The 15,409-nt window shown below is 35.5% G+C and overlaps 1 protein-coding gene and 2 pseudogenes across 1 annotated transcript; 2 read left to right on the top strand and 1 right to left on the bottom strand.

Annotated features, from left to right (window-relative positions):
• Positions 1-1,777: 1,777 nt before the first annotated feature.
• On the top strand, positions 1,778-6,780 carry LOC107937613 (dipeptidyl aminopeptidase 4). Its single transcript, XM_041110333.1, is given in 9 exon segments — positions 1,778-2,025; positions 2,496-2,990; positions 3,668-3,862; positions 4,238-4,267; positions 4,512-5,295; positions 5,298-5,611; positions 6,079-6,382; positions 6,385-6,459; positions 6,462-6,780. Coding segments are annotated over 8 exon segments (2,319 nt in total). The 5' UTR covers positions 1,778-2,025; positions 2,496-2,540; the 3' UTR covers positions 6,629-6,780.
• A 1,923-nt stretch (positions 6,781-8,703) lies between these two features.
• On the top strand, positions 8,704-10,806 carry LOC121226312 (phosphatidylinositol 4-kinase gamma 3-like; annotated as a pseudogene).
• Positions 10,807-11,926: 1,120 nt separating this feature from the next.
• LOC121226310 (probable pectinesterase/pectinesterase inhibitor 34) lies at positions 11,927-14,282 on the bottom strand (annotated as a pseudogene).
• Between the last annotated feature and the right edge of the window lie 1,127 nt (positions 14,283-15,409).

Raw genomic sequence — 15,409 nt, 5'->3', positions numbered from 1 at the left:
CCCTTTTTCTTTTTCTCTTTTCCGTTTAATTATGTCGTCTTTGTACTCTTTAAACTTTTAAAATTTAGTCGTTTAGGCTTTAATTTGAGGAATTTAGTCTCTCTATTTGACTAATTTAAAAACTAAAATCTAATTGGTAACAATTCTATTGAACCTTCGCTGATTTTGAATATTCGACATTTTAATTTTAAAATGTTTGGTTTAAAATAGAAATCAATAATAAATTTTAAGTTGTAAAAGAAATAAAATTTAAATTAGAGTAGGTGGACTATATTTTTAAATTAAAATTAAATAGAATGACTAATTTTTTTTAAAATTAAAAATAAAGAGATTAACGGATAATTAGGCTTTTTTCTCTCTCTTAGTTTTCTTCCACCCAAACCTAAAAACATTTAAAAATAAAAAAACCAGCAACATGTCAATGTTATGTTTGTTGTTTAATATATAGTTATAGATATAAAATCATTGATATTTGAATATGTTTAACCTAGAGATTTAAGTTGAGTAATTTTTGGTAAAAGTATCATGGAAGTCTTTATACTATGAGTCATATTGTGTTTTGTTTCCTCTATTAAAAAATAAGTAAATTAGTCATTATATGTTAGATCAAAGAACAAATTGATTGATCCTTCTATTAAAAATTATATTTATTTTTACTATTAAAAACTAGTATACGTCTACATAAAGTACACATGGCACACCAAGTATAACTATTTGGTTATTTTGTCGGCCATGTCAATTTTTAACAATAAAAATGGGTAAAATTTTTAATAGAAAGGGTCAATTTGCTTTTTGATTTAACGTATAGGGACTAATTTACCTATTTTTTGAGTAAAGAGGTAAAATGAAATTTAACTCCTAATGCAGAGACATTTATGGTGCTTTTTCTGCAATATTGGCGTTCCTTTTAGTTGTTCCAATACATTCATTTTATACATCAAAACTAAATGATAAATAATAAAATTTTCATAATCACTTTTTTTTCTAATAACCTTTGTTGATACAAGTTTCAACGATGGAGGAGATAAGGAGGAGAGGGTGGTGACGCAAAGGGAACTGATTCACCTAAACAAGCAGAGAGTCGAAGAAGTATAAGAAGAGAAAAAAGGTTGTTGTGAATGTAAGGAGGGAAGCCAGGGAATAAGTGCTCAAGGTTGCTAATGGGAAAAAAAATCCTTATTTCGTCGTCCTGAAGGATATTTATAAGGGATGGTCATCTTATCTAGTAGTGGTGATGTGACAAGTTGTTACAAAGAAGTTGTCATCATGGAGTACGTGAAGGACGTGCACGATGAGGCCCATTTTATTGTTCTTTTTTGAAGCAATACAAAGTTGTTATATTCAGGTGAGCCCTAATGATCTTTGAAGAGAGTGCTTACATTTGGAATAATGTTTATATTAAGAAGCGGGTGGCCAGACTATGGTAAGTGATATTCCCTCGAATAACGAATAGTCTCATGTTGGGTAGCTAATCTAGGAGGTTGAGCAGTCGAGCATAGTTTAGCAGACAAGAGATGAAGGACTGTATTCAAGCATCCTCTAGTGCACTCTAGAAATGCCATGTGTCTAGCTCAAATTTAGACATACACTTTTTAAAAAAAAAAAGAAGAAAAAGAAAAATTAAATTTTTATTAAAATGAACTTCCAATATTTGTCCGTTTACCTCTTAACGCGCAAAAGTTGGCGCGTGATTACATAATCAAAAGTGTACAAAAATTTCCAATGCTGAATGATTAATACAACAACCCTAAACCTGGGTTTTAAGTTTAATTAATTAAATAGTGATAGCATTCTTGACTTTATCTTATCAGCTATTTTATCATTGAATGCGCATTTCAATTTATAAAGTCCAACGCTCTTACTTCATTAGATCTTTGCCTGCCAATTACAATTGCTCATTCAAATCCCCACTCAATCCAACTCCATTAATTCCTTTACCTTCTTTCAATCTTAATCTAAATTTGCTTTAATTTAGGGAAAACAATTATTTTTTATGGCCGATCATCAGTTCCACTTATTTTGCAGGTAATATTCCAATCTTATTCTTTCTGGAAAAAGAAAAAAAGTCAACTTTTTTTTCCATGTTGCTTTTTAATTTGAGTTTGGTTTTATGGTTAAAGTGAAAAGGAAAGGAAGATTTAGTTTTCACGGAAAAAAGTGTGGATTCGGTGCAGTTCAGTAGACTGTGATCGGATCCACCGCAGGTAATGTCTTTCTTAATTGTTTTTTTTTTCAAAATTAATTCTTGCTTGGTTGCCGAGAAAACTATGGAAATGAATTTTGAAATGAGGCCGTTTCTGGTTTTGATAAAATAACGAATTCAAATTTCAGAATGTGTTATTTGCAAACTTTTATCAAATTGAAAGAAGATTTTAGAATAACTTGAACTCAATTAGCTTAATTGTTGAATTGGAAGGAACTTTACTATCTTGAATTCGTGTTGATGATTTTACTTCATTTCTTAAATAGTTTCTTTTTTTTATCTTTGCATAAAGGTTCATGTTCTGTTGTGATTGGAATCAATAGGAGTTCAATTTGTAATGCAATCTGTTGACGAGAGTAAGGAAAAGAAGACGAATTTGAAACGATCAAGATCACTATCCCTGCACGATATGCCCGTGACTGACAGCCCTGCTACGCAAACCCTTGACCATTATGATATTTTCCCTGTTAAAGATATAGTTCAATCACCATTACCTGGATATGTAGCACCTACATCTGTTAGTTTTAGTCCAGATGACAGTTTGATAGCATATTTATTTAGTCCTGAAGAAACTTTGAGTAGAAAGGTTTTTGCTTTTGACCTCAATGCTGTCAAGCAAGATTTATTCTTCTCTCCCCCGGATGGTGGACTAGACGAGAGTAATATATCACCAGAAGAGAAGTTGAGGAGGGAGAGGTCCAGGGAGCGTGGGCTGGGTGTCACACGTTATGAATGGGTGAAGACTATCTCAAAGAAGAAAACTATTATGGTGCCTTTACCTGGCGGGGTATGTGGAACGATCTCATCTGTTAATTTGAATATACTGTTAATAATGGCTTATTTAGTCCACGCATGATGTTCTGTATGTGTTACTGTTGTCTACATATGCTACTTTCCCTAAATCTTAAGCATTGGGGCTTTCCATGTTCTACTTATCTTTGTTGATAAGTTTTGTTATAATCTAAAATATACTCAAATACTAAAGTGTTGAACCAATGACTTTTAAGTGTTTTTTTTTAATTGGGGACATCAGGGCATGTTTCTAGGAGCAATAATATATAGATTTAAGTGAAAGAAGTGTGTTCTTTTATTTATGTTTAATCTGAACTGGCGGAGTTTGTATGGTTGATCCTTTCTCTTGATACTTCATTGACCACAATTTGCCAATTTGTGAAGTTGCATTCTGGATTAGTGATGTCAACATGATGTTGCTATTGCTGTTAAGAGTTCGCAGCACAGTAGATTCCTTTATAACAACAACTCCCTGTTGTGTGAATTAGCTGGTCAATAACATTTTTTCTCACCAATGTGATTATTTCATGCCAACCTGTCACCACTTTTTATCTCTTTGCACTGTTATCTTTTATGCTACTTCTGTGTGTGTGTACATTTCTTTTATCAACTCTTGCATGCAATTTAAGGATTTTGTTTTCCCTGATAATTTGCTTTCCTTTCTATGGGCAGATCTATTTCCAGGATTTTTCTGGTTCAAAACCAGTGCTCAAGCTTCCGAGCACGTCATCATCACCAATAATTGATCCACATCTTTCGCCAGATGGTACCATGCTTGCTTACATAAGAGATTATGAGCTACACGTTCTAAATCTTTTGTACAATGAACAAAGACAATTAACATATGGTGCCAATGGGAACACTGTGGTAAGTTTATTTCACCAGTAATCGTTCACTTCTCTGGATGTTCATATGTTTATGAGTTTTCTTTTCTTCTTTTCTCCTTTTCTGGCCCTGTCTATGAAGGCGGGGGAGGGGGGGGGGTTGGTGTAGAAGATAGTATGTACATATTTAATTTAATGATGCAACCTACAGGGCTTTCAGTGCCATTAACTGCATCATACAATGTAGAAATCATAGGGCAACTTTTCCTGCCTTTTATAAAAATTATTGAATGAATAATATCAAATGCAATAGGCTCTAACTGTTTGATTTTTACCTGGTTTCAATATACTGTGTGTGTGGCAAATTAGATTTTTACCCCCATGTCTTGAATATGACATTATTTTTAATGAATTGCAGACTCATGGACTTGCTGAATATATAGCTCAGGTGAGAATTTCTTTCAATTTCCTTACTTTTGTTCACATATTTATATAAATTAGTCACTGGTTTGTATGAATTTGGAACTGATTACTGCTTTTGAGAGCAAATAGAAGTTACAGTTCTTTGCAAGGTGTACATCCAATGCCATAAATCTACAATGATGCCAAACTTCAATTTTTCCCCTATTTAATTGCTGTATCGTGCATATAGATTTCTCTCCTTCATATTTGGGGAATTTGATTGCTTGCAGGAAGAGATGGATAGAAAAACTGGGTATTGGTGGTCACTTGATGGCAAATTCATTGCATTTACAGAGGTTGATTATTCTGAGATACCTCTTTTTAGAATTATGCACCAAGGTAAAAGCTCAGTTGGTCCAGAGGCACAAGAAGACCATGCATATCCTTTTGCAGGAGCTTCAAATGTCAAGGTTCGGCTTGGGGTGGTGTCCACCACTGGTGGCCCTGTTACCTGGATGGATCTTCTATGTGGAGGACCCAACTATGATGATGAATATTTGGCTAGAGTAAATTGGATGCATGCAAATGTTCTCACAGCACAAGTCGTAAATAGGTCTCAAACCAAACTAAAGATCCTTAAGTTTGATATCAAGACAGGCAAAAAAGATGTTGTAATGGTCGAAGAACTAAAACCTTGGATTAATTTACATGATTGCTTTACACCCCTGGATAAAGGAGTCAGCAGATATTCTGCGGGGTTCATCTGGGCAAGTGAAAAAACCGGATTCAGACATCTTTATCTGCATGATGCTAATGGGACATGCTTAGGGCCCATTACAAGGGGCGATTGGATGGTTGAGCAAATTGCTGGTATAAATGAGGCTGCAGGGCTTGTATATTTCACTGGAACTCTTGATGGACCCTTAGAATCACACCTTTACTGTGCTAAGCTATGCCCAGATGAGAATTCAACTTTGCAAGCTCCTGTCAGATTGACTCATGGCAAGGGAAAACATGTGGTTGTGCTTGCTCACCACATGCGGAAATTTGTTGATATTTATGATTCTCTTGATTCTCCCCTAGGGTTTCACTATGCAACTTGATAGATGGAAGTTTAATAATGTCTATTTATGAGCCGCCATCAACAATTCCCGGGCTTGAAAGACTTCAACTTGAGCCTCCGGAGATAGTTCACATACAGGCAAATGATGGTACCAGACTATATGGGGCTTTATATAAGCCTGATGCAACAAGATTTGGACCCCCACCGTACAAAACCTTGATCAGTGTGTATGGTGGTCCTGGTGTTCAGCTTGTTTATGATTCTTGGATAAATACAGTTGACATGCGAGCGCAATATTTGCGAAGCAAAGGCATTTTGGTTTGGAAGGTTTGTGTTTCCCGCATTCACAACTTTCTTTTCCCTTAAGTTTAGTTCATGATACACTATCGTTCTAGTTAGGGTATATGACTGAAAAACAGGCTCTGATCCTCCAATAAAACGATTGGTAGGGGAAGGGACTAGTGATTCCTAAATTCCTTAAGCCATCTGTTTTGTTCATACTTTCAGAATTTAGCTATTATACTTTCAGATAGTGACATGTAGTGTGCCACGTGTACCTCAAGCTGACGTACATGAATTAGTTTTAACAGTAAAAATGGACGAAATTTTTAATAAAAGGACTAGTTTACATTTTAATCTAACGTATAAGGATTAATTTACTTATTTTTTAGTAGAGCCAAAATGCAATCCGGGCTTCGATGGTACTTTTACCAATGTCTAATCTGTGTCAGCAGCTTTTTCAGACATCTTATGCATCTCTTTAGTTCCCCCGACCTGAAATATTCTGTATGCAGTTAGATAATAGAGGAACAGCTAGACGTGGACTGAAGTTTGAAGGCTATCTCAAAGGCAACATTGGCCGTGTCGATGCTGAGGATCAGCTCACCGGTGCTGAATGGCTAATTAAAAAAGGGCTAGCAAAGCCTGCTCATATCGGGTTATACGGTTGGAGCTATGGCGGCTATCTCTCAGCCATGGTGTTGGCCAGGTTCCCTGATGTTTTCCGATGCGCCATTTCCGGTGCACCCGTTACATCATGGGATGGCTACGACACATTTTACACCGAGAAGTACATGGGATTCCCTTCCGAGGGTGCTGAAGTTTCGAGTATGGCTCCGTGATGCACCATGTTAACAAGATGAAAGGAAGACTGCTGTTGGTCCATGGCATGATCGACGAAATGTACATTTTAGGCACACTGCAAGGCTCGTTAACGCACTTGTGGCAGCTGGCAAACCGTATGAGTTACTGATATTTCCAGATGAACGCCACATGCCACGCCGTCACAGGGACCGGATTTACATGGAAGAGAGGATATGGGAATTCATTGACAGGAGCTTGTGAGGTAAACTTCCATGTTTATATATCATCTCTTCGAGAGTCTAGTTTTGTTTATTCGAAAAATAATAATAATAATAATAAGTACTTTGGAATTCATTTCTCTTTCTAAATTTTTATCAATTTATAAATCTGGGACAAATTTTCTTTTGTAGTAATACCATTTTGTTTTTAAATTTCATTTGAACTTTTGCCACTCTAAGCTGGTTTTGACGTGGAAGCAATCTATTGGTTGAGTGTCACGAAGACACATAATAGCTTTAACACAAGATCCCGAAAGAAGTATATCTACAAAATGCCCTTCACGTGTTAAGAATTTGGAATTCTTCTTTCTTAAGAGGCAAGAAAAAAATTTATTTTAGGGTAATAAAAATGTGCTGCCCATAAGATGATAGATTAATATGTTATCTTAAATATTTAAATAGAATACTAATTTGAAAAAAAATTTATGACATTTTTTCTTTTAGTAAGTATAAAATGATATATTCTCTTATAATTCCCACTTAAAGAGTATTCAGAAAATTTATCATAAAATGAGGACTATTTGAGATCAGTAAAATGTAACAACTTTATATTATTTCAATCAAGAAAATGTCAAAATAATATCATATCTGTGGATAACTTACATGCATCTAATTGATTATATGATTACTATATTTTAAATTTGTCGGAGATGTGACATCACTGAATCTGAAACCTCCCTTATAAATGCCTTTCAAAATAAAAGAGACATATAACACTTAATCTCTTTTGTTACCTTCCTTTTTATAAAAAGAAATTTAAGAAATTCCAATTATTTAAAATAATTACATATTTTAAAAAATTAAATTAAAATTTGCATTACATTTACGTTTTAAGTACTCGTCAACGGTCTTTTAGTAGTTTCGGAGAAATCATTTATTAAAATGGCGGAAGCATGTATGTATATCATATATTCCAAGAAGGGTAATTCAGTCTTTTTGCGTACAGGTAATATTTGTAATTAACCGGTAAACCCCTCCGAAACTTGCGTGATCCGACACTATAAATACCCCCCTTCATTTAATAAGCTTGTACTCTCTCTAGACCTTCACTCTCTCTCTGTTTCTCAGAGTGAGACAAAAAAAAATAATAGAAGAAGAAATCCATTTTCTTAAAACCATTTTTCATGCTAATATTTGAAGAAAATCTCTAAAATTAAACAAAGAAAGAAACCTGCGACAACGTATTCCTTTTCTTGCATTTCGAATTTTCCATTTCTGCACCTGAATTTTTTTTCCTAGTCTTTTGATTTTGTTTCTTCAGGTACGGTTTCGATCATCGTTTTAAAATTTTCCTATTTTATTTCGCATTCTTAGATTCAGCTTCGTTTTGGTAACGAAAAATTCTGTGTTTTATCTTCTTCGTTTTTGGTTATTTTTATTGCTTTATTGAACTTCTTTAATATGTTTAAAAATAGTTTTGCTTAAAGATTTTCACGTTGCTGGGGTTAAAAAGGAGATCGGATCGGATAGAAGGTTTTGAATATCATAATATTCGTAATTTTGTTGTTCAAGTTTATATGTTGTAGATATTTTCCCTTTGGTTACTGAGAACTATGAGCGAGAGTTATTAATAAATATAAGAATTTTTTTTGGTATAATTAGGTTGTGTGTAATAGTGTATCTGATTATTTGTAGTAGTTTCTTTCTCTCTCTCTCTCTCTCTAATAAGATCTGAATAATTTATATATATATATGAAGAAATGAAGGAATCAAGGTTGTCGTTTCTGGTGGAAAAGGAATCTTCTTTGATTTCTTTTGAACTAAAGTAATGTTTTTATTCTCTAGTTTCTAGAGTTTTCTTACAACTTATTACCGTCTGATGCTTTTTCCTGTTGTGTGATTAGTATTTGATGTATTATTGTAGGGGGTTTGGACTTTCTTTATATTTCAAGGAAACCTGTGGAGTGAGAATGGATCCTAAGCTCTTCTTTATCCTTGGAGAAAACTAGGATTTATGTGAAGCTCTTACTGTTTCCGCCTAAAATTTTCTTTTCTTTTTGAATTTTCCTTCGGAGGTTTGTCAGTGTTTTTACTTTCGTCTTGTTTATCAGTAATCAAATGCCGCCTCATGCTTTTTCTGGTGTCTGCTTACGTCATTGTCTGATGCATTCAAGGAAGTTTGAACTTGAAATTGCTGTAAGGTCCTGGACTTTCTTGATGTTCCAAGGAAACCTGGGAGTGAAAATGGATTCTAGGCTCTTTTTTATCCTTGGAGAAAACTAGGTTTCTGGGAACCTTACTATGACCATTAACTGTTTCTGCCTAAAGGTTCTTTTTCTCTTTTTGAATTTTCCCACTTTTTTGTTGAAGGATTTTAGTGGAATTGGTTTTTAGAAGTTCTAGTTTCTTAACATTTTCTACAGGGTAGACAAATACAATGTCGATCGCCAGTGTAGCCTTTAGCTCAGCAATTGAAGAGTTTGCTTGTTTCCCTGAAAATTTTGCCATAGATATGGTCAGACTTTGAGCAACTCAATCTTAATTTTTCTCTCTGTTGGGGGGTCTATCATTCCCATGCGTGTAATGGAGTATGATTCAATTGCCTCTGTGAAGCTAAGGATTCAGACTTCAAAAGGGTTTTTGTGAGGAAGCAGAAGTTAGTTTTCGAAGGTAGAGAACTGGCTCAGAATGATTCTCGTGTCCAGGACTATGGTGTTGCTGATGGGAATGTATTGCATCTGGTGTTAAAGCTTTCAGATCTCCAGGCTATCACTGTTAGGACTGTATGTGGTAAGGAGTTTGAGTTTCACATTCCAAGGGGTAGAAACGTGGGTTATGTGAAGCAACAAATTGCTAAGAAGGGAAAAGGATTTCTTAATCTCAAGGACCAAGAACTGGTATGCAACGGTGAGGTGCTTGAAGATCAGAGACTAATTACTGATATCTGCAAAAATAGTGATGCTGTTATTCACTTGCTAGTTCAAACTCTGCTAAAGTACGGGCTGTTCCTATTGAAAGAGGTTTGAAGTTTCTATTGAGGCATTGAGTTTGAATGAGGGGCCACATGCTGCTAGACAATACTTGGGTGACACATCCTCTGTGGAACATCTGATCTTGCAGGGAAGCTGTTCCAAAGAGATTCCATTCTGGAGCCTCTTGTTGTTAATTCGAAGATTCAACTGCCAATGGCTATTAAAGAACTAATTGACTTAACTTTTGATGGATTACAGCAAGGCAGCAGGCCTATCAGGTCATCAGAGGGGTCAGGTGGAGCTTACTTCATGCAAGATTCATCTGGTCAGAAGTATATCTCCGTCTTCAAGCCTACTGATGAAGAGCCAATGGCTGTAAATAACCCACATGGCCTCCCCTTGTCACTAGATGGTGAAGGGCTGAAGAAAGGCACATGTGTAGGTGAAGGTGCACTGAGAGAAGTTGCAGCTTACCTGTTGGACCATCCAATGACTGGGCCTCGCTCATTGATAGTGGAGAGAAGGGCTTTGCTGGGGTTCCTCCTACTGTGATGGTTAAGTGCTTGCATAAAGCATTTAATTATCCAAACGGTTATGATTATGATTGCAAGATTGGGTCACTGCAGATGTTTGTAAACAACGTCGGAAGTTGTGAAGATATGGGCTCTCGTGCTTTCCCAGTGGATGAGGTGCAGAAGATCTCTGTGGTGGACATAAGTTGGCAAATGCAGATAGGCATGCTGGAAATATACTGGTCACAAGAAATTGTGAGGAAGGTCGGTTTCACTTGTTCCTATTGACCACGGCTACTGCTTACCTGAGAATGTAAGAGTTTAACTTTGCATTTTTCAACTGTTTCCTGGTTTTGGTAAATGAACTATCATTGTAAAAGATTCTTTAGCATTCATTTTCATCACCTTGTTGTTGCTCTTTATTTGCTTCAGTTTGAGGATTGCACGTTTGACTGGCTCTACTGGCCCCAAGCTCGTGAACCTTATCCCCAGATGTCATCAAGTATATTAAATCGCTGAATGCTGAACAAGACATTGAACTTCTAAGGTTCCATGGTTGGGACATGCCACCCAAATGTGCTCGCACTTTTCGCATTTCCACAATGCTTCTAAAGAAAGTGCGGAGAGAGGACTCACACCCTATGCTATTGAAGAATCATGTGCAGGAAACAGTGAAACAGGAGTCGGTGATTGAGCAGATTGTTAAAGAAGCGGAGAAGGTCTGCTCCCCGGAATGAGTGATGAGGCATTCTTGAAGCAGTGACATTGATCATGGATAGGCGTCTTGATGAATGACCTCTTAAACCAACTAGTTAGGTAGGGTTGGATATCTTCGTTTCAATATCACATACTTATTGCACAACAATGATGGAGTCCAGTTTTGTTAAATGGTCTTGCATAAGTTCTGTGTAGTATTCGGATTGTGCTCGAACTTGTGTTCCATCGTCGTTTTATTTGTTGGTGCATCTAAATTTCATATTATGCAGAACGACCTCAAACCGTACCATACTACTTGAAATGTCTATTAAGTAATCTATCCAAGAACAAACTGTATTGGGGAGATTTTATGTTAGCTATGTGAATAACAGTACAAATCTCATCAGCTTAATTGTTTTCATTTATGCTTTTTCTTTACCTCAATTCCAGTAGACCCAATATTTCCAGTTTGCTCAGCTGAGAGGTAGCTTGTTGCTTGCCGAAAGAGAACAAGCACTTACTTCAGAGTTCTCTATGATGCCATATTGGGAAGCACGACTTCCAAACTATGTTGTTTGGATTTGAATGAGTGTGAACTCAACTGCATCCTTTTTGTATTCTCTAATCGACATGGAGGCAGCTGTAGTCGAAGTCAAATTGCATTTTGTCCCCTCTACTTAAGAAATGGGTAAATTAGTAACTGTACATTAGATTAAAGGGTAAATTGATCATTCTATTAAAATTTCATCTATTCTTTCTGTTAAAACTATTCCGTGTATGTCACTATGAAGTATAGGTGATATGTTTCGTGTAATTTTTGGTTATTTTGTCAGTTACTCTAGTTTTTAACAGTATAAATGGTTGAAATTTTAACAAAAGAAAATAATTTGCTTTTTGTTTAATAACATGACTTATTTGTCCATTTTTGAGTAAGAGGGGGAAATACAATCCGACTCTTTAACTTAATGTATATTGAATTGTTTTGCTATACTTTTACTTCTCTAATCCCATCAAAAGAATTTATAATTAGATAATAAAAAGGAAAATTGTAAAAGAAAGTAACTTTAGAGCCTATAACATGTTTGGACTTTCAAAATGAACAGGAACAGTGACACTTACCATATCTAAAACAAATTCTGAAATATATTTTTGGGAAAAAGGTTAAAGAAAATTTATTTTAAACTGGAGACCAGCCAAGAAAGCAATCCCCGTTGATGGTAACCATAATGTTCCATAAATAAATTGTGCAACAGTGAAATTGCTTGCTTCAGATTCTGAAGTGATGACTCTATAGCCAGGCCATTTGACCCGTTGACCAACTGCCGCACCAGCTCCATAATTCATGTATCACCATAGTATAGTGAATCTAAGGCAAATGAACCATTCCATTCCAGCCATCCCCTAGGTCAATGTGGTCATGCATGTATGATAACATGAACACAACCTGGAATGCAGCTTCCATGGACGCCCTAGATACGTTTGAAGCTACCGTTCATTACTGCGAGATCCGCGGGGTAAGATCCTACATGCATGAATTGAAATACCCGTGTTTTGATGCGGTCTTTTCGACTTGAGCCGTGATGTGTTCTTCTGAAAGGGCATGGGTTTTCGAGCGTAAATACTACAGTTTGAAGTACCACCGCGGCATTTCCGAAAATGAAATCCACAGTCCATAGATGTCACATTCACGATAGAATTGACATTGGAATGAACGTATAAAGTATCTTGTACCCAATAATGTTGCACTTGTATACCACGGCATGGTCTGCCCCAACACGAAGAGCTACTGCTGGTGCTTAGTTGGTCCAGCCCAATTCTCAAATGTCATGTCTCTCGCAATAAAACCACTCTCGTGGCCGCTGAATAAAAAAACGAGTCAACATCATGCATGGTTAATGATATTAAGTTGTTCTTTTTAATTCGAAGAATTGTGTAGGAAAAAAATAAAGGCATTTTTTATATAAAAGTTACAAAATAGTGGTAATTATATAAAAAAATTTGTCATTCAATTATAAAAAATTATAAATAATTATCAATATTTAATTTTATATTTTGATCACTCAATTAATTAATCTTAATATTTTATGTTACCATGACAGAAAAAGATAAAAAAATTTGATAATTTTATAATTTTTATAATTAAGTGATAAAAAATTTATAATAGTTAAATAAATATTTATAACTTTTATAATTAAAAAAAATATAAAATAATGAGTGAGAGTATACGTTAAGCAGTAACTTACCAAAAGTAGCAGTGTGGAAAGTGGTGACGTTATCAAATACACTTTTTCCTCCTGAAATGACTGTTTTACCCTTTCCGTCACCAATAACATCAAGTTCATTTCTTCCTCCCCACCTTCAAATTAGTCTCTTCGTATCTGTTAAAACAATAATAATTTCGATTTTCAGTTTAATCCAAAAAAGGAAAAAGTTTTCACCATAAATGCCTATCCACCTAAACAATCACATGAATACGAAGTAGTTATAATCATAGCGTGGAAGCTGAAAAAAGAACCATTAATTGAAAACAAACCCCTAATTTCAACCCCCAAAAAATCAGTATCTACCTATATTTGAATTTTTAAATTTGGAATATGTTACAATTTAGTATCAAAGTCTTATAAATGGAATTAAAAGTAGAAGTTCAAAACTACAGGGACTAAGGGAAAAATTAGCCCAACTTAATATAGAAATTCTACAAAGGCTATTTCCGTGGTGTTATGTTATAATGAGAATGTAATGAAAAGCAAAAGGTGTGTAGTAAAACTAGATGTTCATTATTGTAACGTCTATTTACCTTCCTGCCTCACGTAAATGACAATCCGCCGACTACTATCTCCGGTGCCTTTTTAATCGCTTCACTAATCGTCTCAACGGTGCCGTTCCGTCTTCGACACGATTATATCACCTGGATTTCCGACAAGGGAGGTCGAGCAGCTTTCTCTCTATTCTCCCTACCCATTTCGGGAATTTCTCCTCGTTCGACGGCGACGACGCCAGCACCTCTTGTTCTCTCCCGACGCACCGGCGAAGTCGTCTCCGCCTGTCGCGGCGAAAATCGACAAGCAGTTACTCACGAGTTGAGACAAGTCATTCAGTTTCGCCACCACATGATCCTTCAACGCCCCGGTCACTCCCTCGAATCCTCCGCGCACGTGTCAAGGTTCGTCAACGCAGCGCTAAGCACGTCATCACGTCTGGGTGGACCCGCCTTTGTGAATGACGGCGGAGAGGACGGGAGAGGGCTTCGATGGAATCTACCAGAAGCTCGAGGCAGGCGTCGAATGCGGAGCGCACACGTGGATACATCTTGATGTTGGAAACGGACGTCGTCATATAAAGAGCGTCGCTGAAGTGCTGCAAGGTCATGTTGAAAGAAACATGGACCAGGTCTTGTTCACTGGCAGTGAACGAGTCAGGGAACTTAAGGAGTGAGTTGACACAGTGGTTGGGGAACGAGTTCTGCTACAGGTGTTGGAAATGGCTTGGGTTGGGTTGTGGCGGATTACGGCGGCGCCTCGGCCAGGCGCACAACATTGATCATAGTGAAGACAAAAAGTAAAAAAATGGTAATAAGGTTTTTAGGTGGTGCCATTGCTTGATCTTTTAAGCTGCAAAACAAAAGAAACAATGGCGGAGGTGTAAGAGTGTGGAAAGCTTCAAGGGTGGGTCTACTTTCAGCTATATTGGCAACTGAGGAACAGGGATGGTTATACATTAAACTCACCATTCATTCACCATAACAGATATCTATCTTTTTACTTTTCACGTCTTTACCATTTATTACGTAGCTTTATATAATCCAATTTTAATATATAAAAATAAATTAAAATGTGTAATTAATTTAATAAATGTGATGCTCTTCTTATAAAAAAGTAGAATTATTAAGGTATATTGTCTTCGCAAAAATTACATGTAATAATACTAACTCACCATTAAATAAAACAAAAAAAATATATATTTTAAATAAAAAATAATTTATTAAATAATAATAATTAAAATAAAATTAAAACTCAAAACCTTAATTTTACACTCTAAACCCTATACTCTTAATCAGGTGATTAATGATTTTGGGGGGGGGGTAAATGTACGACAGAACACTTTAATGATTCTTAAGTGCTTATCGTAATTAATACCCATTAATCAGACCCTTAAACTATTATGCTACCTTTGACACTACTTAACCCAACTTTTTAATCAGGAATGGAAAGCCGAAATTAAATTGAATATTTTCACTATAATAAAAATGTAATTTATTATTTTAATATCTATATCTTTATAATTTAAAGGATTAAATTAAATATTGTCATTTTTGAGGGCTAAAATATAATATTACCATTACTAATTAAATTTTTTATAAATTGAAAGAGGATTAAATGAAATAAGATTTGCGTTCAAATCTTTCATTAATATCAAATTTGAGTTGGATTCCTAACTAATTTTATTATCTTTTTTTAAGAAAAAACAATGCAATAAGGAGATGATTATTACATTATAATGGTAAAATACAATGGGAGGATAAAGGACGACAGTAGAAGAACATACGAATCGAACATAAATCAGACATGAATAAAAAATACTTATATTGATATTTGCATTTTTTTAAAGAAGGGTTAGGGTATTTTCAGAAACTTGTTTATTAGT

Source organism: Gossypium hirsutum, unplaced genomic scaffold, assembly GCF_007990345.1.
Source record: "Gossypium hirsutum isolate 1008001.06 unplaced genomic scaffold, Gossypium_hirsutum_v2.1 scaffold_113, whole genome shotgun sequence".
NCBI classification, from domain to species: domain Eukaryota; kingdom Viridiplantae; phylum Streptophyta; class Magnoliopsida; order Malvales; family Malvaceae; genus Gossypium; species Gossypium hirsutum.
The sequence above is the reverse complement of the archived record's forward strand: the minus strand, read 5'-3'. Positions and strand labels throughout refer to the sequence as shown.